Here is a 27,496-nt window from a genome sequence, read left to right as displayed (position 1 = left end):
TTTGAAGAGAGGGATGTCTCCATTTTTTTCTCCTCCTCCTCAGACGAGATCTCCTCCATCACCCCTTGCTGTTGCTCGCGATGCAGATCCATCAGTTCGTCGGCGGTAAACTCCTGGTCATATTCCTCCACCAGCTCTTGAATGTCGTCCTTATTCACCTCCAGTCCCATGGTCGTCCCCAAGGACACAATTTCATCGACAACTGGCAGCTCCTGTTCATGAGCAAACCCCTCAACGCAATCAGACCACAGTTTTTTCCAAGCAGAATTGAGGGTTCTCTTGGTGACCCCATCCCAGGCTTTATCGATGATTTTGAGGCAGTTTACGATGTGGAAATGATTTTTCCAAAACTCTCGGAGGGTGAGGTTAGTTCCTTCGGTCACCTCGAAGCATCGCTGAAATAGTGCCTTGATGTAAAGCTTTTTAAAGTTCGAAATGACCTGCTGATCCATGGGCTGGAGTAATGGAGTGGTGTTGGGAGGAAGGAACTGGACCTTAATGAATTCGAATTCTTCCAGTAAGTCGTTCTCAAGGTCTGGAGGATGAGCAGGAGCATTATCTATAACCAGCAAGACTTTGAGTGGCAGTTTTTTTTCTAAAAGGTATTTCTTCACTGCAGGACCGAAGACCTCATTGATCCACTCAACGAACAAGATATGAGTGACCCAAGCCTTGCTGTTGGACCTCCACATAACATTTAACTGGCTCTTCTGCACCTTGCATTTCTTGAAGGCTCGTGGATTCTCAGAATGATACACGAGCAGGGGCTTGACTTTGAAATCACCGCTTGCATTAGTGCACAGCAAGAGGGTGAGACGGTCTTTCATGGGCTTGTGACCGAGCATTGCATTCTCTTCTACTGTAATGTAGGTCCTCTTTGGCATCTTTTTCCAAAAAAGCCCCGTTTCATCGCAATTAAAAACTTGCTGCGGCAGGTAACACTCGGAAACCATGAGCTTCTGGAACTCGGCAACGAACGCCTCAGCTGCCTTAGCGTCCGAACTCGCAGCCTCTCCGTGCCTCACAACACTATGGATGCCACTTCTCCTCTTAAAGTTATCAAACCATCCCCTGCTCACCTTGAAGCCTTCTTCGTTTTCTGTAGACGTACCTGGCTGTTTACTGACGAGGTCGGCGTACAAGGCCTTTCCCTTCTCACAGATCAAGTTCTCGGTCACAGTATCACCTGCTAGTTGCTTCTCATTTATCCACACCAAAAGCAACTTTTCACATCTTCCAGAATACGTGGCCGTTGCTTTGATATTCTCGTGACTCCTTTCGCTACATCTAGTCCCCTTAGTTCTTCTTTCTTCTTTAATATTGTGCAAATTGTTGACGTAGACTTCTTATAAAATCTTGCGATGGCGGCCACTTTCATACCTTGTTCGTGCTTCTCGATGATGATTTCCTTCTTAATTTCTACCGTAATCATCTCCTTCTTCTTACCGCCTTCCTTTTCAACCCTCTTCTTCATTGGGGCCATTTTCGTAGTGTACAGTTAATAAATAACAGTCACTAAATTTGAACACAAAAAAAAAAAATTGCTTTACGCACATACACGTGGTCACAACGCTAGCACGAATGTTAACTACAATGTTGACTGTATACGAATGAGGTATGCCGACTGAGACCAAACATGCGAGACGATTAACCACAATCCCGAGCAGCACATGATCACGTGACGCTAGGTAGGCAATTTTTAGGAAATAAAGCACAATTACAAAATGAGGAGGCACCCTTGATACACATAAACAAAGCTGCGCCCGTGTAGCAACTGAATAAAACAACACCATAAAGGCAGAGATACACTATTAACACCTCACATTTTCCTAAAGCACATTTCAAGGGGTTACTACAATAAAACAATAAAAACAATTTCCAGTTGCGTTTCTGCTAGTGGAATCCGTTATAAACTGGTAGTAAACTCGGTCTAATTGCATTTGCGATTACTGTATACCGATAGCTGGAATTGTGTTGGTTTTTACGTTATTATGGTGAAATGTGTTTCCCCTTCACTGATATAAAACACATAAATACATTTTCGGAATCTTCTCTTCATTCCCATCGTGCTGCGTTCATTTGGGGTGATTCTGCGTTCGACTGCCATTTCTTGTAAACACAAAGGCGAATCGTGCATAAGCGAATTCGGTTCGTGTTATATAAGATATCGTTCCCCTATTTATAAATCGTGTATGATCGAATTCGTGTAGTGTAAACACGTGTTATACGAGGACTGACTGTACTCGTATTGCAAGACCTCGCTCGTTTATTAAGTTAAAATTTATTAAAAATTTTTGCTCGTCTTGCAAAACACTCGCAGACCAGGTTACTCGTAATCCAAGGTACCACTGTATCTGCTTTGTAATATATTCGGTTGCAGCATCAATAGCAGAAGACGTAATGATATCCTCATCAAAATATACATGATTGGTAAATTTTGTCCATTTTGCTTTGGAAAATTTCCATTGAGTTTTTGCTTGTGTTTGTTTGGAATGGGTGGTTTGAATGCTACAAATCAGCAGAAAATGATCGCTGTTTAGAGGATTGTCGTGTACTGTCCACTCTATGGTTGGGAACAGGATCGGAGAGCAGATTGAGAGATCGATAGCAGTGCTTGACTCAGTAGGAAAATGGATGTAGGTGGGTAAGCCAGTGTTCTACAGTGTCAGATTCTCTCTATCAAGTAGCATTTCAATAAGTTCACCACATCCATCTAAGGCCAGTGAACCCCACAATGGATGATGTCCATTAAAATCGCCTAATAGACAGATCGGAGATGATAATTGAGAAATAAGGTTTTCCAGATCCTGAAATGTGGATGGATGGTTTGGCGGAAGATATATCGAGACCACTGTCAATGTGATACCAATAACTATACGTGTAGCAACAACTTCTAATGGTGTTTTCAAAGGATGTAGAGCTGCTGGAACAGGTACAGAGAAGGGCAACAAGATTAGTGAATGGAACAAAGGGTTGCTCTTACGAAGAAAGGCTTAAGTTTTGCAAATTACAGAGTCTGGAGACTAGGCACCGGCGAGGTGATCTGATAGAGGTGTATAAGGCTTTGAATGGTTTGAGCATGCTCAATGCCAATGGGATTCTTCATCTTGCTCAGAATAATCAGCTCAGAGGGCATAAATTCAAATTGAGGAAGGACGGATGTCAGATAGATGTGCGGAAATCTGCCTTTGGCCAGCGGGTGGTTGGTTGGTGGAACCGACTTCCATCACTTGTTGTTGAAGTTGATAGCCTAAACAAATTTAAGGCTCAACTGGAAAGGTATTTCGAGCGAACGGAGGGGTGAAGTGGTGTTTTTTTTTTTTTGGCTGATGCTGAATAAGCTTGCTTTCTTGCATCATATGCCTCTACTAATGCTAATGCTAAAGGAATGTGCCTGGAAGGGACTCGTGATTCCACAAGTACAGCTACTCCTCCTCCACGAGGGCTGTTAATTACAGATTGATCTTTTCTGAAGATGGTATAATTTTTGACTGAAACGGAAATTTTTGGTGTTAAATTTGTTTCTTGTAGGCACATAGCAGCGGGTTTGAAATGGTGAATTAATTCATAGATATTGTCAATACTGCTGTGAAAACCTCTGCAATTCCACCGTATGATTTGTTCCATTATTTAGTTCTGTGGGTGGAAGTTGAGTCTGTTTTTTGTGGGTGGCTTGTCTTTCGAGTTTTGATTTTTCTTTTCTTGAAAAATTAGGGCATTCTGAGTCATTGCTTTCTTCCATATCATCATCTGCATGTATTTCAAGCAGACCTTGGTTAGTTATGTCATCTGTGCCCATGCTTGATATATGAGATTGCTTTGCCTCAACAGGATCTGATTTCTGCATATTATCCACTGCTGGACAATGGGGAGGTCTCTGGGATGGAACTGTTAGTGGTGTATTACTGCATTGGTCTACTACGTTTGGTGGAGATGGATGTTCAATTGAGAGGACTAACCGAGCCCAGTTGGAGATCGATGTGTCTGGAGGAATGGTCACTTCCGTCTGACATGCTACTGATTGGTGACTGAGTAGCAGAAGCACAGGTGTGTTTTGGCATACTTAATTTTACTTGTTTTCTTGCCTCTTGATAGGAAACCTTATTTTCGATTTTATATTTTTGTATTTTTTTTCCCCAACTTCCAGAGGTCGCAGTCTGGAATAAGTGGGATGGTTGCCTTTGCAATTTGGACACTGTGGAGTTGGTGCCTGTCATTTTGTTTGTGTATGAGTTTTACACCCACAGTTTGCACAAGTTGCATCTCCAAGGCATGCTGTCTGGGAATGGCCAAATTTCTGGCATTTAAAACATCTTAGAGGGTTCGGAATATAGGGCCGAACGCGACAGTTTAAATATCCTGCCTTGACTGAAGATGGTAGGTTTGGAGAACTGAAAGTTAAAATTATACTCCGGGTAGGAAATAAATTGCCATCTTTTCAGATCATGATCCCTTTTGCTTGAGTGACATTTTGTTCTTTAAGTTCTTGAACTATTTCATTTTCGGGGACGTTCAGTAAATCCCATTCAGTGATCACTCCCTTTGAAGAATTGAGGGTGGTGTGTGTGGTGTGATTTGAACTGGGATTCCACTCAAGGATGTCAGACATAGCAGTAGGTCAGAGTGTCTAGAATTGGTGGTCTCTATTAACAAATCTCCGGATTGAAGAGGTTTCACCATTTTTGGTGAACCTGCAGCATGTTCGAGGCATCTCTGAATGATGAAGGGGGAGAGCTTGCCGACAGGTTGCATTGACAGAGAATGTATAATCAGGAAGGCTGGTAATTCCTGTCTGCCAGTGTCTTTCTTCATTCTCTTTGAGATAGAGAAGTCACGGTCAGTGTCGTGAGTGTCATTTAGTTGAGAGCTCTTCAACTCTAAGCGTGGAAAGTCACTTGTTTCCATCTCTTCTCCTTTTAGCCTTGGGGGTTATCTTATCCCCCAGGTTACCGGCCCCGCCACGTAGAGGCAGGAGCGGTGCCACCAGTGACCAAGCAATTATTTAAATTAGTAGAGTTTGTTAGTAATAAATATAAAGACTAGGAAAAGAAAGGCGGATTTCCTTTCTTGGTTCTTAATTTTGATCTCTAAAGTGCAGAACCACTTCAAGTAAACAAAAGAATAAGCACACTAGAAAGAAACAAAGCTATAACACTTTAGAGAGCACTTTATTATCACAGTAAGAAAATCACTTGTCACTATCGCTTGGCACTCGGGGCCAGTTGTTATTTGTTATTTGGTTTTTTTTTTTAGAAGCATTAGCAACTAAGGCCATATTTCTCCGGGAATATGCGGTGGCATTCCCTGACCTTTCTGCATCCTCCGTATTTGGTAGTCATGGGCTCGAACCCCGGTCTAATCAAAAAGTGTGTGTGTGCTACACACTGCTGCTCTTGCCCACCTGGCTACGGAGGCATCTAATGCCATAAGTACTTACAATCATGCATAGGCTGGCAACAAACTGAATAAATATTTTGCATATACATTTATAAACGAAGTTTTAAGACATGGTGAAACCAGAAGTTTTATTGAGTAGTAATAGTTATAAATGATGGAAGAAAGCAAGCTTAAATAGCAGCAGCCATTTAATAAGAGGGGGAACTACTTCCTTTCAAAATATTCTCTGACAATGTCCATTCTTATTAAAATTTATTCAAACAACCCACTTTCATAACACCAAATGCAAGTTTATTCCAACAATCAATTACTCTAAGCTAAAACCAATTTTCATGCTCTATGCTGAAACCATCTATTTCCAATTTAACTTTATGTTCCCTGTGTTCGTTTTTTTTTAGGAAAACCCCAAACATGAGAGTTATTAGAACTTATAGTACTTAGTACCATGCTTGGGTTGGAGGTTGAGAAGAGGAAAGAAGATATTTATTGACATTAGATTTGAACTTTTGTAGATTGTAATTTCGAAAGAGAGAGAGAGAGTGTGGGAATTATAGAAGCCAATTCAGAAGAACAGTGCCCATACAAGTATCTGTACAAAAGGCATGCAGCAGAAACAGTATATACATTTACTGTCTATGAGACAGCAAGTGGAGAGACTGTTAGGGATGAGTCAATAATTAACCTAACTGAACTCTTCTGAATGAAATCTAGAAGCCTGAGACAGGTGTTGGTGGCACCGCCCCAGATGTGGGAAAATATTCCATGGTAGAGCAGATTTGTGATCTGTACAGAGTGAACAGCTGTTTGGATGAAAAGTAACACCATCTGTCTTTCTTCAATTTGAATTTATGCTCTCTCAGGTGATTAATCTGAGCGAGAGGAAGAATTCCATCAGAATTCTGCGTGCTCAACCCATTCAAGGCCTTATATAGTTCAATCAGATCACCGCGCAGGTGCCTAGTCCCCAGCCACTGCAATTTGCAGAACTTAAGCCTCTCTCTCTTGGTAAGAGGATCCTTCATTCCCCTCACCAATCTTGTTGCCCTTCTCTGTACACGCTCAAGTAAATCTACATCCTTCCTAAAATCAGGCCTCCAGACCTGTACGCAGTACTCAAGGCGTGGCCTGACCATTGCCTTATACAGAGGGATAATCACCTCCTTTTCCCTGCTAGCAAAATTCCTATATATCATTGACAAAACCCCATGACCTGCCCTGCCAGCATGTCTGCATTGCTCAAAAAATTTCATATCTGACTGCACAATTACTCCCAGGTCTTTTTCATTTTCTACCACCTTAAGTGTAGTACCACACAGTTGGTACGTTTCTCTGGGGGTTACTTCTACCCATAAGCAGTACTTTGCATTTGTCAAGGTTAAACTTCAGTTGCCACTTCTTAGCCCATCTGCCCAAATTATCTAGATCCTGTTGCAGTAGCACACTGCCATTACTGTCATTAACAACCCTGCCAACCTTTGTATCATCTTCAAACTTCGACACTAAGCCTGATATACCTTTATCAATATCATTGATAAATATACAAAACAACAGGGGACCCAACACCGAACCCTGTGAGACTCCACTAATAACATTAGTCCACGAAGAGCAGCACCCATTGATTACCACCCTTTGTCTTCTCCCACTCAACCATCCTTTTATCCATTGTAGCAACTTACGCTTAATACCATTCTGCTCCAATTTGTACAGTAGTCTTCCATGCACAACAGTGTCAAAAGCTTTCCTGAAATCCAAGTATATGATATCAAAATTATTTTCTGCATCCAGTTCCTTTGTAACCACATCATAATAACCAATCAAATTTGCCAGACAAGACTCTACCTTAACAAACCCATGCTGTGTCTGAATTATTGCTGCAGTCTTGTCTAGATGATCCTGTAATGCATCTTCAACCAGTGATTCCATTATTTTACCCGGAACAGAAGTTAAACTAACTGGTCTGTAATTACTCGTGTTACCCTTCGATCCCCCTTTGTGAATTGGGGATACATTTGCACATCTCCAGTCCGTGGGAACCTCCCCTGAGTCCAAGGACGCTCTAAGGGTTTGCTTAGTTGCTTTGCCGCCTCCTTTAATATAACTGGATAGATCCCATTCACCCCAGGTGCTTTTCTTATGTTTAACTTCAACAATTTCTCCTCCACTTTGCTTTCAGTTATTACAAAATCATTAAGTATCCTGCTACAATTTGATAACCTTCTGCCATTTTCAAACCTTAATAATTCCTCATGTGTGAATGTAGATGCAAAATACTCATTCAGTTTGTTTGCTATCTGAGCAGGATCAGCAACAGGCGAACCATTGATGTCAAGTGGACCAATCAGATTCATCCCCTTCCTTTTAGAGTTTATATAAGTAAAGAAATCCTTGCTGTTTTTCTTAGCATCTTTTGCCAAGGATTTCTCGTAATCTGCCTTCGCCTGCCTAACCTCCTTTGTCACCTGATTACAGACTAGCTTATATCTGCCATAGGCTTCTGAGTTGCTTGATAATTTATGCACCCCATGCATTTTTCTTCTCTATTACGAGTCTCGTTAGTTCATTAGATAACCATTTAGGCCTAAACCTTGAACAATATTTCTTAATAGGTATGAAACTTTTAGTAGCTTCCACGATTAATTCCTTGAATGCTTCCCACTTAGAATTTACTGTTGGTAACATCGTCAGTTTATCCCACTATACAGAATTTAAAAACTGTCGGAGACCACTGTACTCCCCTTTACGGAAGCAAAAACCCTTTCCTTTACCCCTGACGGTAGTTACCTCTTTGAGTAAATCCCACTTCAGCACACTGTGATCACTGCCACCTAGTGGTTCCTTTATCTGCAAATTCTTAATACACGAATGATCACTGCTGATAACCAGATCAAGAGTGTTACTTTCTCTGGTTGCCTCTCGAACATGCTGCTGCAGAAAACAATCATCCAATAAATCCACAAAAGTCTGACTGGTGTGTGAGTGACCAACCCACAAGTTCCAGTCAATATCTGGGAAGTTAAAATCCCCCATTATAAGACATTCAGATTTACTGGCCCACTCTATTTCTCTGTACAATTGTTCATTGTACTCATTCAAGTCATTAGTCCTATAACACACTCCTACTCTTATTTTTGCTTTTGCAGTGCTTATGTCACACCAAACTGACTCAACAGTGCACTGTTCATCTATATCAACTGGATGCACTTCTTTTGATTTTATGTTTTTCTTAATTAACAGCATAACACCTCCTCCTTTTCTATCCTGTCTATCCTTTCTGTACACATTGTACTCCCCAAATTCCAGTTCAGCATTCCTTATATCTGTGTGACACCACGTCTCTGCTATCCCAACAATATTCGCCTTTGATGTCTTGACCAACACTTCAAAATCATCAAATTTATTTACTATACTTCTAGCATTGGTATACATGCAAGTATACATGCTCCTACTCCTATTCTTAGTTACCCTAACACACCCATATACCCATCTATTTCAGGATGACTGCCATCCGTCCCTGAAACCCCCAACACCCCACGCTCCAGGTCGCTACTTATTCTAATAGAAGTTTTGCAAGAATCACCTTCACTTCTGCCTACGGCTACTGTTAAACTATTAGTCCTTGTATCCCCCCCAAGCTAGCAGTTTTCAACCCACCTAACACTGCCTCGATAGCATCAGCAAATATTCTTGCACCCTTTCTATTTAAGTGTATCCCATCCCTATAGAAGCAGCCTCTCCTGTTAACAAGTATAGTCCAGGCTGAAAAAAATTCTACACCTTGAACCTTGCACATTCTTTCCAGGGCCGAATTGATCGACAAGGCTCTCATCATATACTCCTGCGATTCTGCCCATGTCTGGGCAGAATCGCAGACACTTTCAAATTCAATCCTAATTCTCGGCTTTTGTTCAACGGTGACCTGTACTTGTTAAGTAATTCTGCCCGTCTCCTACTCCCAATATCATTAGTGCCAACGTGTACAACTATATCACCTTTTGTGCCCTTAAAAGATGATATCCGCTCTACAACGTCATCAACCTTTGCCCCTGGCAGACATACCCTGGTCCAGTTCCACCTATTCTTTGTACAAAGCATGTTTCCCGTTTCCCTGACAATAGAGTCTCCAACAACTACTAGTTCCTGAGGGACCAGCGCATTCTGCCTTGGGGGTTGCCGCTGTGTTGCGTGATGACCAAGTGCAAGCTCTGGCGTTGATGTTGGCAGCTGAGAGCCTGATGGGGCCCTCAATTTAGATCTTTCAAGGGCATTCACCCTGTCCTTCAAACTCTGATATAGGCCCATAACAACGCTGAGTTGTCACCTGATTTCCTTACACCCCTTACATCGTGCACACACAAAGACATCCCCCATGGCAATGTCATGTTCCGTTCCAGAGAGTTTGGCAAACATTTCACAAGTTGCACATTTTTTTAGGCTGTGATGCGTTGGAGAATCGCCCCCCCTCAGTTCTCCCCCAAGTCACAGCACTGCTGTCACTTTGAGTCCGTTGCTTTGCTGCTCTAGTTTGGGGCATGATACTTTAAATTAATAAAATCAATAAATTAAATTAATTAAATGTCAATACTACGCTATCTAATAGAAACAGTGAAATGTAATACTCTATAAATTATACGTTAGAGCTACCTAACTACCTCAATTAAAAATTTGAATTCCCTACCACTACATATGCAAGATTTGAACGAAATAACGGTTATTAAGTATATATCTACAAAAACTGTTTATCTAAATTAAAATAAAAATAACCAGCGTAACTATAACTATAAGACTTCATATTAAGTACAATATAAAATAACAATTATGTAAATAAAAAGGCAAACACTTATCGTTTTTTTCGGAGCCTGCAACTGACAGCTGTAATAGGTACACTAATTTTCCAATGACGACTGATATGCCGCTTGTCGCTTATTTACGACTTGCAAAACATCTGTTTATACCTATTCTAGTCATTACTTGAGTTTTATGATTTCTGGTTGATTTTTTTCTTTTTTTTTTTTCTTTTTTAATTTGGAATCTTGAAGTGTCCAGGTTAATCCAATTCCAGTAAATCGAGTCTGCTGTAGTTTGAAATGAGGTATGGTTGCCCAGAAGTATAGCAACACCCCCATGAGCAGGTCCATCCCCGATTCTGTCCTTTCAAATGACAGTAGTGTTACAATGGGAAGGGTTTTCGTTTGCCCTCAGGTGTGTCGTTTGTAAGCAAAAGCAAACTGGCTCATGCTTTTGCAGGAGGGCCTTGATGTCTTCATTGCTCGCTGAAATCCACAGCAGTTCTATTGTGAGAATTTAGCCATCATTTTGGCTTAGTGGGTCCATCAGGCAGCTTCCGAGGGCCTACTTTTGTCAGTCCTGGCTTTATCTTTCCTGGGAAAGTATGGACGCTGTCCAGTGTCCATTTCCTCCTCTGCAAAGAGTTTCAAGACTGAATCTTCTTGTACCTCCTTCTCCTCAACATCCATGTTTTCTTCAGTACTAGGGAGGTACTTCAACTTATTTAGTCTTTTCTTTGGAAATTTCTTTTGTTAGTTGTGGAGCATTAGGAGTTACTGATATAGGAGTGGCAGCAGACTGGTCTTTCTGTGCAGGTTTTTGTGGGCTTAAGAGGTAACATGCAATGGGAGTGAATGACTCTTTTGGAGGAATAGTCATGTCCGTCTGAGTTCCGATGAAACATCTGTGTGCTACCTTCTGGATATAGGTGGGTTTGTTTATATTTAGAGGGTTCACCACTTTCCTTTCCTCCTGGTATGATATGATTAGCTATGCCTTCACAGCTGTTGGATTTCTTTTTCTTCTTTCCACCTTTGGCATGCTCACGAGTAGGCTGGATATTCTCCCTGACAGATAATGCAGGTAGGTTTTGTGGCCAAATATGATTTGTTTCATGTTCCTTTGCACCGCAATGAGCGGTTGCAAGGACTCCATGGCAGGTCATTTGAGAATGTCCATATTTCTGACACCGAAAACATCGTAAAGGATTTGGAACATATGGAAGCACTGGACAGTTGATGTATCCAGCTTTCATCTCATCAGGAGATGTCGGTGAGTTGAAAGTCAGGATTATGTTTCTCGTTTTAAGAAGTTTCCCATCCCTACGCACATTGATTCTCTTAACAGCAATCAATCCCTTTGGTTTTAGCTGAGAGCAGATGTCCTCCTCGGTAATGTTGAGGGTCTCACTCTGAAAACCAAGTTTTTTAGAGGCAGAGAAAGCAATATTTGTAATGTGCTTATGCCAAGGGAGATTAGAAGTCAGGGTAATACCCAAAATGGATATATTGTCTTGCCTAGAAATCAGAGTGTCACCAAAGATAAGCATAGGAGCAGAAGAATCCTTTTTGCGAGATGTAAGACAGGACTGAGTTTAAGAAAGATCAGCAATTAAGGAATTGGTGGCAGATATTTGAGAAGTTGAAGCTTATTGAGCAGGACGAGGTTTCTCAAACTGGAAAGTGGAATGCAATGTGCTATTAACAGCAAAACTATGGATAGGGTTTCCGGTCAACGGAAGAAGGTCATTAATACACAAGAGGAAAAGAGTGGGAAAGAACTGAACCTTGGAGGACACCAGCATTAGTGGAGAAGTTAGAAGACAGAGAGCCATCTACCATCACCCTCAGTGAGCAGTCAGAGAGAAAACTGGACAACCAATTACAAAAAACAGTTGGCAAACCGTAAGATGGAAGCTTGTTTAGAAGTCCTTTATGCCAAACATGATCAAAAGCCATTGTGATGTCAAGAGCAACTGCTTGTGTTTCACAGAACTTTTCCATTAAATTTGTCCATAAATGGGTAACGTAAGCCAAAATATGACCAGTGGGTCGACATTGAAGGAATCCATACTGGCGATCATTGATCAGATGGAAGGTTTCTAGATAGTTTGAGAGTTGGCAGTTAACTGATTTCTCCATTACTTTAAAAAGAGAAGTAATTGCAATGGGATGATAATTGGATGGGAGAGATTTGTCACCCTTTTTAGGAACTGGCTGGATTTGAGCAAATTTCCAAGTAGAGGGAAAAACACCTTTGGAATAAGAAAGTAAAAAAAAGGCAGCAAAGAACAGGAACAAGTTCAGGAGCAGAGGTTTTGAAAACAAGTGGAGAAATACCATCAGGACCTGTAGCTTTCATAGCATCAGGATTTGTCAAAATCCATCTGACATCCTTTTGACGGAAGACCACAGGAGGCATTGAATGGAGCATGTTGGGAATGGTGGTAGGTATTTTACCAAGATCATGATACATGAGTTGGAAGAAAAATGGGATGCCAACAGATCGGCTTTATCCTTGAAGCAATAATAGAACCATCTGGTTTTAACAGAAGTGAGAGTAGAGATGGGCAAAAGTTGCGCCAATAGCTTTGTCAAGAGACCAAAATGCTCGGCTACCATTAGGGCAAGAAGCAAGTTTTCTACTCTTAGCCTATTCAAAATCTAGTTTGGACTGATTAATAACTGCTTTACAATTGTTGTGAGCTTTGGTGTAGGTAGAAAATGAAACTGAAGAATTGGAAATAAGCCAATTACGATATGCAACATTCTTCTCTTGAACAGCCTTTTATTGGAAAACCAAGGTTTTCCAATAAAATGAGATTTTCAAGTGGAGTGTGGAATAAAGGATTCCATTCCTCCGAGAATAATTTCACTGAAAAGATCTGAGCAAACATTGACATCTGAAGTTTTGAGACAATAATACCACCAAGGAAACCTCACAGGTCAACTCATTTTGCATTCTTATAATGCCAAACAACACAAGGTTGGGAACAGCCATGAGATAAAGGCTCCATCTGTGAAAATATCTAAACCTCCTAAACACTTTCTTGTTCTCCTCGATGAGGAGAACAAGACTAGGCACCTAGAGTCCAAACCTGTACTCTAACTGTGGCCTGACCATTGCCTTATACAAGGGAATAATCACCTCCTTATCCCTGCTAGAAAAAGTCCTATATATCATCGACAATACACCAATGAGCTACTCTTGCAGCCCGTCTGAACTACTCAGAAAACTTCATATCTGCCTGCACAACCACCACCAGGTCTCTTTCATTCTCTACAACTGTCAGTGTAGTACCACAGAGTTGATATGTTGCTCTGGGGTTGCTGTTTCCCGTATGTAGTACTTTACATTTGTCAATGTTAAACTTCATTTGCCACCTCTCAGCCCATCTGCTCAACCTTTCCAGATCCTGTTGCAGTAGCATAGTGTCAGTAGTGTCCTTGACAACCCTGCCAACCTTTGTATCGTCTGCAAACTTGGACATTAAGCTTGATATACCATCATCAATATCATTTATAAATGCAGAACACAATAATGGACCCAATACTGAATCCTGAGGGACTCCACTAATAACATTAGTCCACGATGAGCAGTGTCCATTGATTACCACTCTCTGTCTTCTCCTCTTCAACCACCCTTTTATCCATAGCAGCAATTTGCCTCCAGTGACACACTGCTCCATCTGTGCAGCAATCTTCCATGTGCAACAGTATCAAAAGCCTTTCTAAGATCCAAGTATATAATGTCAAAGTTATTCCCTGCATCCAGTTCTTTTGTGACTGCATCATAGTATCCAATCAAATTGGTCAGGCAAGACTTCCCCTTAACAAAACCATGCTGTGTCTGAGCTACCACTGAAGTCTTGTCTACATGATCCTGCAATGCTTCTTTAACCAGTGCCTCCATTAATTTTCTGGGAACAGAAGTTAAACTAACAGGTCTATAATTACTTGTGTCGCCCTTTGATCCTCCTTTGTGAATTGGGGTCACATTTGCACATCTCCAGTTCATGGGTACTTCCCCTGAGTCCAAGGAAGCTCTCATAATTATAGATAAGGGTTTGCTTACTTCCTTTGCTGCCTCCTTTAATATAACCGGATAGGTCCCATCCACCCCAGGTGCCTTTCTTGTATTTATCTTCAACAATTTCTCCTCCACTTTACTCTCAGTTGTTACAAGATTCTCTAGCTTACTGCCAGAGTTGAATACACCTCTGCCATTCCCCTCGCTGAATAACTCCTCATGTGTGAATGGCTATGCAAAATATTCATTTAGTTTGTTAGCTACCTGAGCAGGATCATCAACAGTTCACCCATCGATATCAAGTTGACCAAGCTGATTCATCCCCTTCCTTCTAGAGTTTACATAAGTAAAGAACTCTTTGCTGTTTTTCTTTGCATCCCTTGCCAAAGATTTCTCGTAGTCTGCCTTCGCCTGCCTAACCTCCTTTGTAACTTGGTTACAGATCAACTTGTATCTATCATAGGCTTCTGTGTCACGTGTTAATTTGTATGTATCCCATGCATTTTTCTTCTCTGCCATATGTCTCATTAGTTCATCTGACATCCAATCAGGCCTAAACCTTGAACAATATTTCTTAGTTGGTATGTAAATCCTAGTAGCTTCCAAGATAAGTTCTTTGAATGCTTCCCATTTTGAATTTGCTGTTAGTAACATCATCAGTTGGTCCCACTGTATTGGTCAGTTGGTCTCAGCCCATCGTAGTCACCTTTACAAAAGCAATAACCCTTCCCTTTGCTCCTAATGGTAGTTACCTCTTTGAGTAAATTCCACTTCAGCACACTGTGTTCACTGCCACCTAGTGGTTCATTTACCTGCAGATTCTTAATGCAGGAAGAATCACTACTGATAATCAAATCAAGAGTATTACTCCCTCTAGTTGCCTCCCGAACATGCTGATGTAGAAAACAATCATCCAATAAATCCACAAAAGCCTTGCTAGTGTGTGAGTGAGTTACCAGCCCCCAAATTCCAGTCAATATCTGGGAAATTAAAATCCCCCATTATAAGACTCTCTGATTTACTGGCCCACTCTATTTCCCTGTACAGTTCCTTATACTCATCAGAGTCATTAGGCCTATAGCACACTCCTACTCTCAATTTTGATCTCCCAATGCTTATGTCACACCAAACTGACTCGACACTGCTCTGTCCAGCAATGTCGACTGGCTTCACTTCCTTGGATTTTATGTATTTCTTAACTAATAGCATAACCCCTCCTCCCTTCCTGTCCTGTCTATCCCTTCTGTAGACATTGTACTCCTCAAATTCCAGTTCTGCATTCCTTATATCTGTGTGACGTCTCTGAAATCCCCACAATATCTGCCTTTGATGTTTTGAGCAATACCTCAAATTCATCAAATTTATTTACTAAACTCCTAGCATTGGTGTACATGCAAGTATAGATGCGCCTGTTCTTTTTCTTAGCTACCCTAACACAACCCATGTGTTTACTTGTACCCCAATAATTCCCAGCAGTCCCTGAAATGTCCTGCATCTTATTTTCCAGGCTGCGGCTCATTCCAATAGAAGCAGTGCAAGAATCACTTTCACCTCTGCCAGTAGCTACTGTTAACCTATTAGTCCTTGTATCCCCCCAATCTAGCAGTTTTCCGACCCACCTAACACTGCCTCGATAGCATCAGCAAACATTCTTGCACCCTTTGCAGCTTTATCGGCCAGTTCATTGCCTAAAATACTGGAATCCAACAAAAAGTGATCAGTTGGTTGCGTTCTTTAATTTGCAGTAATAAGCTTCTGATTTCATCTAGAACAGGGTGAACTTTATCTGAGGAATTACATAACATGATTGAGTTGAGGGAATCAGTGTAAATAACAGATTTTAAGGAACAATCAGAATAGAGATTTTCTAAAGCTAGTTTGCATATAATTCACAGCAGAAAATATACTAAATTCTGATAGAAGGGATACTGATACAATTTTATTCAGAAACACTGCAGCTGCTCCAACATTTGAATTAGATTTAGAACCATCTGTATAAATTGGGGATAAATCAATATATCTTTGAGTGTGAACTGCATGAAATTGTTTGACATTTGATGCTTGCAAAGTATTCTTTCTCCATTGACAGAGGTAAGTGTCACAAGTTGGAAGAGGAGCCCATGGTGGTTGAGTATAAGTTGCTACCTGCTGTATGGAATGGATGGAAATATTCCACACCTGTGCCAATTCAAGAAGGCGAAGACCAGCTGGTTTTACTATGTTAGGTTTGTTTCTCTATAGGTTTTCTAATGGTGGGTTGAAAAGGTACGACTGAACGGGATGAGAGGCACAACTTTGTATCTTGACAGCATATTTCAGTAACAGTGTTTTCCTGCGTAAAGTTACTGGGGGCTCGTGAGCATCAATGTAGAGACTGTGCTGGAGACATTCTGAATGCACGGTGTTGAAAGGTGCCGCCATAGTCAGGTGGGCAGGAACACCCGGTCCAATCAAGAAGCGTGTGCTAGGCACACGCTTCTTGATTACACGGGAGTTCGAGTCCATGCCCACCAAATACGGAGGATGCGGAAAGGTCACGGAGTGACCACCGCATATCCCCGGAGCAATATGGACTTAGTTGCTAATGCTCCTAAAAACCAAATAACAACAACAACAACAATTGTGTTGAATGGGATCAAGCCAGCGTAAGGCACTCTTTCTGGCAGAATCATAGATGGGAACACCATAATCGAGACGGCATCTGATTAATGCCCTGTATAACCGAAGCAGGGAGGTACGATCTGCACTCTACATTTGGGCAGATAAAGGTCTGAGTATATTTAACTTATTGTCAAGGGTTAATCCTAGAAATCGGATGTTGCTGGTTACAGGGACGGAGACGTTAGAAATTTGAAGTTCAGGATCTGGATGAAGTTTGCATTGTCTGCAAAAATGGATAGCAACTGTTTTCTGCTGGGAGGGTCGATGGCCATTGAAGCCTGCCACATTGTTGTATTTTATTAAGTGATATCTGAAGCTGTCTTTCAATAGATCTCATGTTTTGAGAGTGACAGGTGATGGAAAAGTCATCTGCATAAAGGTAAGTCTCAACTGTAATTGGAAGCTGCTTAGTGATACAATGTATTCTAAGAGCAAAAAGAGTGGCAATCAGTACTGATCCCTGTGGAACACCTTCTTCCTGGATGAAAGTTGCAGAAAGGGTATGTTGATATCAAACTTGAAATGATCTAGTATGTAGAAAGTTCTAAACAAATATAGGAAGGTTGCCTCGTAGTCCAAGAAGGTAAAGATCACTAAGTATACCATACCGCCAATTGGTATCAAAAGCCTTGTCTATGTCTATTGAAACAATTACTAGATGTTCATGATGGCAAATTCAGCCTTGACCATAAGATCTAAGCATGACCTGTTTTGATGAAAGCCATATTGACTATGGCTCATTAGCTGTTCCGACTCAATGATCCAGACGAGTCTTCTGTGGATAATTTTCTCAAGGATTTTGCTGAGGCAGCTTGAGAGAGATATGGGTCTATAGCTATAGGGATTGGATGGATCTTTTTCAGGCTTAAGAAATGCCAAAACTGGAAAAACATTTTCTAAAAATATACGATTGTAAAAGACCAGGAGGAGGTGCAAAGCTTTGTCATCAAGATGTAGCATGACATAATAAATCCCATCTGGCCTGGCAGCACCACTGTGGGCTGTTCTAATGACATGTAACAGTTCAGAATATTGCAAAGGTTTGTTATATGGGAGAAGGTGGGTAGTTTGAAAGTTAATAGCATGCTTTTCTTTAGTGTTTTTAATTCGTTGGAATGACGTACTATAGGCTGATGTTGCTAAGATTTCTGCAAAGGTATTGCCCAAAGCATTAGCTATATCTATGGGATTAGATAGATCTTGCCCATTCCAGGAGGTTGGTTCTTGGGTTTTATTGGCATATTAGCAACTAAGGCTATAACACGCCCCCACTCCAGGAGAGGATTGGAGAAGGTATGGTAGGAAACTTACCAGACAGCCGTCTAATTTTTTTCCATATTATTTTGGGATCAGTGTTTCTGTGAAAACTGGATGCAAAGTGATACAAATTGAAAAATGGGTCCAGGATTCTTTCTTGGCTTGCTTTTGTATGAAGCATGCTTTTGCCCTTAATTTCTTATAGTAAATGAAATTGATTGTGCTCAGACATTGCTGAAACAAATTCCAGGCTTTATTTTTTTCTCTCTTTGCTTTGGTGCACTTCTCATTCCACCAGTAATTATAATGCTTTCGGCCCGGCAGATTTGATAGCGGTATTGTGTCTTTAGCCACATTTAGAAGATGAGACGTGGTGTAATCTGTCATATTATCAATATGCTGGAGGCAGATTTTTTCCTCATCAGAGGCTATTTATGGCTGAAATTTTGCCCAGTCTGCTCGGACAAATTTCCATTTTCTGCAATGTTGAGTTGAAGGAGTCTGTGCTATCAAAAAGTTGCATACTATTGGGAACTGGTCACTGCCCATGGAATCATTTATTACATACCACTCTATGGTCGGGACCAGTACTGGTGAACAAATTGAGAGATCTATTGCTGAGGTATGTCCTGTTGGGAGCTGTATGTGTGTCGGTGCACCAGTATTGAGTATAGTGAGATTTAGTGCCTCTAAAAAGCTTTCAATTAGGCTACCTTGTCTATCTAATTTAGGAGAGCCCCATAAGGGGTGGTGCCCATTAAAGTCCCCTAATATACAGAGAAGTGGAGGTACCTGTATAAAGAGATCTTCAACATCTTTTAAAGAGTACGTATGGTTTGGCGGTAGGTAGATCGAGACAAGTGTTATTGCACTGTGGAGAGTTATATGAACAGCAACATTTCCTATTTCAGTTTGAATTGGGATATGTTTAGTTGGGATCTTCAAATTTACTAGGATAGCTATGCCACCATGGGCAGCATTAGCTGTATTTCGATCTCTTCGATAAAGTTCTTTATCGAAGGAGAAATTTGTGAGGTTAGGTAAGTTTCCTGTAAACATAAGGCAACTGGGGAATATCGGTTAATAAGGTATTGAATATCATCAGTGTTGCAACGAAAACCTCTGCAATTCCATTGTAAGATGGTGTGGTTCATTTAGGTTTAGTTGAGGGATTCGTCTGACTGTTTTTTGTTTGAGGAGAATTTTTTCGGTCTTTTTTTTGGAAATGTGGGGTTTACGGTATCCATAGTGTCATTTGCATGAAGTTCTAGTATGGGTTCCTCATGATCGGGACGTACATCTATTTCCATACTATTTGTGGATGATTCAGGTTTCTTATTGTCTTTAGTAGTTTTTAATTTTTTTGTCATGCAGGACTGTCCGAGTATAAGTTGGGATACTGATTGGAGTGTTGGTCGATTGACTGGTTTTAGTTTGATGTGTGTCTTTTCCAGAGTTTCATAATGTATTTTTAACCCAGTTAGCTTGAGATGTGCTGGGAAGTATTGATACATCGGTTTGAACTGCTGTTGAATGAAAGCTTCGAGTGTGAGATGCATATGAACGACTGGGTATGGTCAACATAACCTGTCTACGTGCGTCAAGGTATGTGACTTTGTGCTCTATTTTATATTTTTGGATTTTCTTCCCTGTTTTCCACATTTCACAAGATGTGGAAAAGGCTGGGTGACTTTCTTTGCAGTTGGGGCAAATGGGACTTGAGGCTGAACAGTCTGCTTGTGTATGCTCCTTGGAACCACAAATAGGACAGATGGCATCACCTCTACATGCTTGATGGGAATGTCCATATTTTTGGCATTTAAAACAACGAATGGGATTAGATATGGCTGAATTCGGCAGTTTAAATATCCAGCTTTTACAGAGGATGGCAAATCTGGGGTGCTGAAAGTTAAAATGATTGATCTAGTTGGGATGAGATTTCCATCTCTTTTAGTCATTATGTGTTTGGCACCGATTACTTTTTGATTATTCAGTTCATGAACTAATTCCTCTTCAGATATTGTAAGTAGATCCCATTCTGTTATGACGCCTTTCGAGAAATTTAAGGTGTTATGTGGAGTAACAGATACTGGCAGCCCACCGAATGTCATTGTTTTGAGCAGCCACTCAGAATGTTTGGAGTTGGATGTTTCAATAAGTAGGTCTCCGGATTGCAGTCGTTTAACCATTTTTGGTGTTCCAGCAATGGATTCCAAATATGTTTGGATGACGAATGCTGATAATTTGCCGACAGGCTGTTGGGGGGGGGAAGAGAAAGAGAGAGAGAGAGAGAGAGAGCGTATCACCAGAAAGTCTGGCATCTCATTGCACTGCTCTTCTCTTCGGAGCTTTTTCAGTTGATTCAAGTCATCATCATTGGGTTTGTCTGGCCTTGAGTTTGAAGGCTCTAGAGGTGGATAGTCATTTATATCCATCATTGATCCTTTTCGCTCTAGAGGATAACTTTTCTCCCAGGTTACCAGCCCCGCCACGTGGAGGCAGGAGCTGTGGCACCTAGTGACCAAGCGGCTGGAGAGGTTAGTTTGTTAGTGAATAAATTTATAAATATACTAAGAAAAGGAAGGTGATTTTCCTTTCCGGGTTCTTACTCAAAGTCTGTTAAGTAGAGAGCCACTTACAAAGAACTCAGGGTACAAAAGGAACTAGAAATAAACAGAACGTAATCACTGGGAAAATCACACTATATATAGCTCAGGAAAATTCGCTCGCTTGGCACTCAGGGCCCCTGGTGGTTGAGGGGCCCAACTTTAATACACCACTTTGCTCCTGCTTCAAAAAGACATGGGTGGTCCTGGAAGGCCCGGCTAGGATCAATCCTCTGATTGATCCTAGCCGGGCTGGAACGAGTACAGAGAAGGGCAGCAAGATTAGTGAATGGAACAAAGGGGTGCTCTTACGAAGAAAGGCTTAAGTTTTGCAAATTACAGTGTCTGGACACTAGGCACCAGCGAGGTGATCTGATAGAGGTGAATAAAGCCTTGAATGGTTTGAGCATGCTCAATGCTGATGAGATTCTTCCTCTAGCTCAGAATAATCACCTGAGAGGGCATAAATTCAAATTGAGGAAAGACAGATGTAGGATAGACGTGCGGAAATTTGCCTTTAGCCAGCGGGTGGCTGGTTGGTGGAACAGACTTCCATCCCTTGTAGTGGAGGTTGATAGCCTAAATAAGTTTAAGGCTCAGCTGGACAGGTATTTTGAACGAACAGAGGGGTGAAGTGGAAGTGGGTTTTTTTTTTTTTTTTTTGGCTGATGCTGCATAAGCTTGCTTTCTTGCATCAAATGCCTCTACTAATGCTAATCAGCTAGTAGTAGTCTACTAGTAGACTTGCCTGCGAGGGTCAACCGTGTCAATGTCATGCTGCCACCCTCATGGTCTGAATGACAGGATTCAGGCTGGCGGCAATGCGGGTATGGTGTCTGGGTAGCCCTGACGTTCCACTCGCGAGCTGATTTATTGCATGCCGCATAGCGGGCATCCTTTGGGTTCCGTGGTGGGCGGAGAACCCGGGCACTTAACCATTTCAAAAACTTCATGAATCCTGATACTTACTTCTTCAGGTACCCCAACTCGGTCCCTATCTGCAAATATAGATGAAGACACAGATAGCACAGATAGTACTATTGCTACAAAAAGGACAGTGAAATGAAATACCAACAGGGCTTGTCCCAAGGTTTTTAATTATACATTCAACCGGCAAAAAACGATTGGCAAAATGTCACCCTTCTTTATACAGAAAGTAGGTTCCCCTAAATCAGTTAAGAGGCTCCATTCTGGGGACCTCTTAATTGAGAGTAAAAGTGATAGGCAGTCTGAGCAGCTACTCCTAGCAACATCAATAACTTCTAATCTCTCTTGTCATAAGCACATTACAAATATTGCTTTCTCTGCAGCTAAAAAGCGTGATTTTCTCTTTTTTCCTCTCGGCGTTAGTTTTCTTCCAAACAGCTGTTCACTCTGTACAAATCGCAAATCTGCCCTACCATGGAATATCGTTCCCAAATCTGGGGTGGTGCCCCCAAAACCTCTCTCAGGCTTCTTGATTACATTCAGAAGAGGGCAGTTATGTTAATTAATGATTCATCTCTAACAGTCTCTCCACTTGCTGTCTCATAGACGTACTGTTTCTGCTGCATGCCTCTTCTACAGATACTTCTATGGGCACTGTTCTTCTTAATTGGCTTCTATAATTCCCGCTCTCTCTCTCTCTCTTTAAAAACTGTCCGAACATGTGCCGCCACCAGCCAACATCCATTTACTGTCCAACTTCAAACTCACAGAACCAACTTTTCATCTTCCTTGTTTATTCATTCAACTGCCGTTTTCTGGAACAACCTTCCTTCCTTCATACGTATTTCCTGAAAATTGCTGTCTACAGAAGTTCAAGTCCAATGTCAACAAATATCTTCTTTCGTCTTCTCAACCTCCAAACTAAGCACGGTACTAAGTACTATTGGTTCTAATACCTCTTGTGTTTGGGGTTTTCATAAAAAAAAGATAAGTTTTCTCTATTAGTTTGAAAATTCATGGTGTATTTAGTAGGAAGAAAAAGTTGTTGGTGGGGACATGTTGTAGGAAGTAAAAAAAATTTTGGCGTACACATGGTAGGAATACACCAAGCAACTTTACGATATAAAGTGGCTTCAACAATGCTCCTCGCATACGCACTATTCAGACTCTCTCCAGTCGCTCTGGCAAAGTAGAGGCAGCAAGATTATACACTAGCTGATCTGGAAGCCTCCTAGAGAGTTACCAATAGGCCTGGTCTTGTGTACTAAGGTAAGGCATTCCTCCATGTGGAGTGGGTGCCACATCTTGACCTCTGCTTATGTTGCTTCACACCTCGGTGATCACCCACAGTGTGCTAGGTTGCTGCATTTCAGGACTTGCACATGGGGGTTGCTTCCAGGGCAGAATTGCAGAACAATTTTAATTTTGATTATAATTCTAATGCGAGACTTTTTTTTAACAGTGACTTGTACTTTTAAGTATGTCCGCAGATCTCCTACTCTTAATGCCATTAGTGCCAGCGTGTACAACAATATCACATTTTGTGCCTTAAACGATGACATCTGCTCTATAATGTCATCCTTTTTGCACTATATATTTCCCATTTCCTTGAAAATTGAGTCACCGACAATAACCAGCACATTCTGCCTTGAAGACTGTGTTGACTGATACACAAGAGCGAGCTCTTGTGCTAAGTTGGACAGATGAGAGCTTGATGGGTCCCCCATTTTAATTCCTTTGAGGCTATCTACCCTACTCCTCAAACTCTCACAGATGCCCATCAGAATGCCAAGTTGGAGTATAGTTTATCTGCAATATTATTGATGCCACAGTGAAAGAATTACAGAAGAAAAAAACAAGCAAACAAAAAAATTTGGAGTAGAAATTAGCAGCTGCAGCTTTGCTCATAGTACCCCTCTATATAGTATATTTAACATTATCATAGAAATTAATTCCCATTTAATACATAACATAACTCAACACTACCTGATCTCGCCAGTAAAAGCACCTTTTTCTACTTTATAGCAATTCTGAGCAGCTATTCCAATTTGTGATGGCATCTGCTTTCTTACATGATCCAAGTAAATAGAAGGACATCCAACTACAATTTCTGAAATTTTAATATAATTTTGTGATATAATTGATACACATACAGCAAAATGTCTAATCATATACTTCTTACAAAAAACTAATCATTATTGAATAATAAATAATAAAGGAAAGCTTTTGATACTGTTGCACATGGAAGACTACTGTACACACTGGAGCAGTATGGCATTAAGGGCAAGTTGCTACAATAAATAAAAGGATGGTAGAGTGGTAGGGGTAATCAATGGACACTGCTCATCGTGGACTAATGTTTTTAGTGGTGTCCCCCAGGGTTCAGTGTTGGGTGCCCACTGTTGATTTGTATATTTATCAATGATAATGATGAAGGTATATCAAGCTTAATGTCAAAGTTTTTGGCGCAATGATAATGATGAAGGTATATCAAGCTTAATGTCAAAGTTTGCAGATGATACAAAGGTTGGCAGGGTTGATAACAAAAATGACAGTATGCTGCTGCAATAGGATCGGGAAAAGTTGGGCAGAGGGACTTAGAAGTGGCAACTGAAGTTTAACATTGACAATGTTGAGGACGAGAGTTTCCTGTGCGGACGTGCCTTTCTGCCGCTCTTGGAACAGAGAAGTTTTTTCTGATTTATTTTCTGCTTTATTAGTTTAAATTGACATATTAACTTATTTCTAGAGTAGCTTTATATTCCTATTTACGGTACTTAAAGTTAAAGTAACTTAGATAGAGATTTGTAGGTATTACTTAGTATCGGAAAGGGTATCAAATCCACGTGTTTACCGTTCATAAACAGCAGCCATTGTATGTGAAAATTAATCAGTAAAATCTATTAATTTTGTCGAACTTCATTGGCAATTAAATTGTACTTTTAACTATACATATAACCACTTAGGTTACGGAACATAAATAATTAGTAAAAATAAATCATTAATACATAACTTGATACGGAAGTTATATAAAGGAATTTCGTAGATAACACTCGTTACTGAAACGCGATACAGCATATCCGGAATTCGATAGCATTAGCTTTGTTTAGTATAGTGCATAATATAATATTGTCAATTAATCAGTACATCTATTAATCTTGTTAAACTTCATTGTCAATTATATTGTACTTTTAACTATATATATATATAACGACTTAGAGTACAAACGTAACAAATAATTAATACATACTTGATACGGAAGTTATATAAAGGGAACTCGTAGATAACACTCGATACTGAAAAATAAATATAGCATTATAACTGTGTTAAGATACAAGTTTAAGGTTTTAATTTTGTTCTGGAATTGTAATTTTATTGACATTTAAATCGAAATCATGACTCTGACCAGAGCAGCAAAGCAAAAGGCTCAAGCTAACGGGAGTGCTGTGACTCAGGGGAGAACTGAGGGGGGCAGTTGCCCTCTGAATCACAGCCTTTTACGATGCACTGTTTGCTTGATGTTTGCGGCGCAATCGGGTACGGGACATGATACTGCCATGGGGGATGTCTTTGTGTGTGCACGATGCAAGGAGTGCAAGGAAATTAGGCGACAACTCGGCGTTGTTATGGGCCTATATGAGACCTTGAAGGACAGGGTGGGTGCCCTCGAAGGAAATAAATTGAGGGGCCCATCAAGCTCTCAGCTGCCCATATCAGCGCCAGAGCTTGCACTTGGTCATCTTGCAACACAGAGGCAGCCCCCAAGGCAGAATGCGCTGGTCCCACAGGAACTAGTAGTTGTTGGTGACTCTATTGTCAGGGAAACTGGGAACATGCTTTGTAAAAAGGATAGGTGGAACAGGACCAGGGTATGTCTGCCAGGGACAAAGGTTGATGACGTTGTAGAGCAGATATCATCTTTTAAGGGCACAAAAGGTGATATAGTTGTACACGTTGGCACTAATGATATTAAGAGTAGGAGACCAGCGGAATTACTTAACAAGTACAGGTCACTGTTGAAAAAAAGCCATGAAGTAGGGTTGAATTTGAAAGTGTCTGCAATTCTGCGCAGACACGATAGGAGGGAGTATATGATGAGAGCCTTGTCGATCAATTCGGCCCTAAAAAGATTGTGCAAGGCTCAAGGGGTAGAATTTTTTTCAGCCTGGAATGTACTTGTTAACAGGAGAGATTGCTTCTACAGGGATGGGATACACTTAAATAGAAAGGGTGCAAGAATATTTGCTGATGCTATCGAGGCAGTGTTAGGTGGGTCGGAAAACTGCTAGCTTGGGAGGAGACAAAGACTAATGGATTAACAGTAGCCACTGGCAGAGATGAAAGAGATTCTTGCACTGCTTCTATTGGAATGAGCAGAAGCCTGAAAAACAAGATGCAGGATATTTCAGAGACTGCTGGAAGTCATTGCGGTACAAGTAAACACATGGGTTGTGTTAGGGTAGCCAAGAATAGAAACAGGTGCATGTATACTTGCGTGTACACCAATGCTAGGAGTTTAGTAAATAAATTTGATGAATTTGAGGTATTGCTCAAAACATCAAAGGCAGATATTGTTGGGATATCAGAGACGTGGTGTCACACAGATATAAGGAATGCAGAACTGGAATTTGGGGAGTACAATGTGTATAGAAAGGATAGACAGGACAGGAGGGGAGGAGGGGTTATACTATTAGTTAAAAAACACATTAAATCCAAGGAAGTGAAGCCAGTCGACATTGATGGACAGGGCAGTGTCGAGTCAGTTTCGTGTGACATAAGCATAGGGAAATCAAAATTGAGAGTAGGAGTGTGCTATAGGCCTAATGACTCTGATGAGTATAATAAGATACTGTACAGGGAAATAGAATGGGCCAGTAAATCAGAGAGTCTTATAATGGGGGATTTTAATTTCCCAGATATTGACTGGAATTTGTGGGTTGGTCACTCACACACTAGCAAGGCTTTTGTGGATTTATTGGATGATTGTTTTCTACACCAGCATGTTCGGGAGGCAACTAGAGGGAGTAATACTCTTGATCTGATTATCAGTAGTGATTCTTCATGCATTAGGAATCTGCAGATAAAGGAACCACTGGGTGGCAGTGATCACAGTGTGCTGAAGTGGGATTTACTCAAGGAGGTAACTACCATCAGAGGTAAAGGGAAGGGTTTTTGCTTTCGTAAAGGCGACTATGATGGTCTGAGACAGTATTTAAATTCTATACAGTGGGACCAACTGATGATGTTACCAACAGCAAATTCAAAATGGGAAGCATTCAAGGAACTAATCTTGGAAGCTACCAGGCTTTACATACCAACCAAGAAATATTGGTTGGTATGTAAAGGTTCTGTATCAAGGTTCTGGCCTAAATGGTTGTCAGATGAACTAATGAGACATATGGCAGAGAAGAAAAATGCATGGGATACATACAAATTAATGGGTGACATGGAAGCCTATGATAGATATAAGTTGGTCTGTAACAAAGTCACAAAGGAGATTAGGCAGGCAAAGGCAGATTATGAGAAATCCTTGGCAAAGGATGCAAAGAAAAACAGAAAAGAGTTCTTTACCTATTTAAACTCAAGAAGGAAAGGGATGAATCAGATTGGTCCACTGGATGTTGATAGTTCAACACTTGAGGATCCAGCTCAGGTGGCTAACAATCTAAACGAGTATTTTGCATCTACATTCACACATGAGGAGTTATTCAGGAAGGGGAATGTCGTAGGTGAAGTAAACATTGGCAGTGAGCTAGATGATTTTCTAATAACTGAGAGGAAAGTGGAGGAGAAATTGTTGAGGATAAACATAAAAAAGGCACCCGGGGTGGATG

The 27,496-nt window shown here is 40.9% G+C and overlaps 1 protein-coding gene across 1 annotated transcript in view; it reads right to left on the bottom strand.

The window, feature by feature from the left end:
• The window catches only part of Tpi (triose phosphate isomerase), a 226,118-nt gene that overhangs the window by 149,098 nt on the left and 49,524 nt on the right, over positions 1-27,496 (bottom strand). The window contains exon 3 of the mRNA XM_090369145.1: positions 23,649-23,772. Coding sequence (XP_090225271.1) covers positions 23,649-23,772 — 124 coding nt within the window. The remainder of the gene's footprint in view (positions 1-23,648; positions 23,773-27,496) is intronic.

This window comes from Mastigoproctus giganteus, chromosome 2, assembly GCF_048544385.1.
Source record: "Mastigoproctus giganteus isolate SK-2022 chromosome 2, ASM4854438v1, whole genome shotgun sequence".
NCBI classification, from domain to species: domain Eukaryota; kingdom Metazoa; phylum Arthropoda; class Arachnida; order Uropygi; family Thelyphonidae; genus Mastigoproctus; species Mastigoproctus giganteus.
The sequence above is the reverse complement of the archived record's forward strand: the minus strand, read 5'-3'. Positions and strand labels throughout refer to the sequence as shown.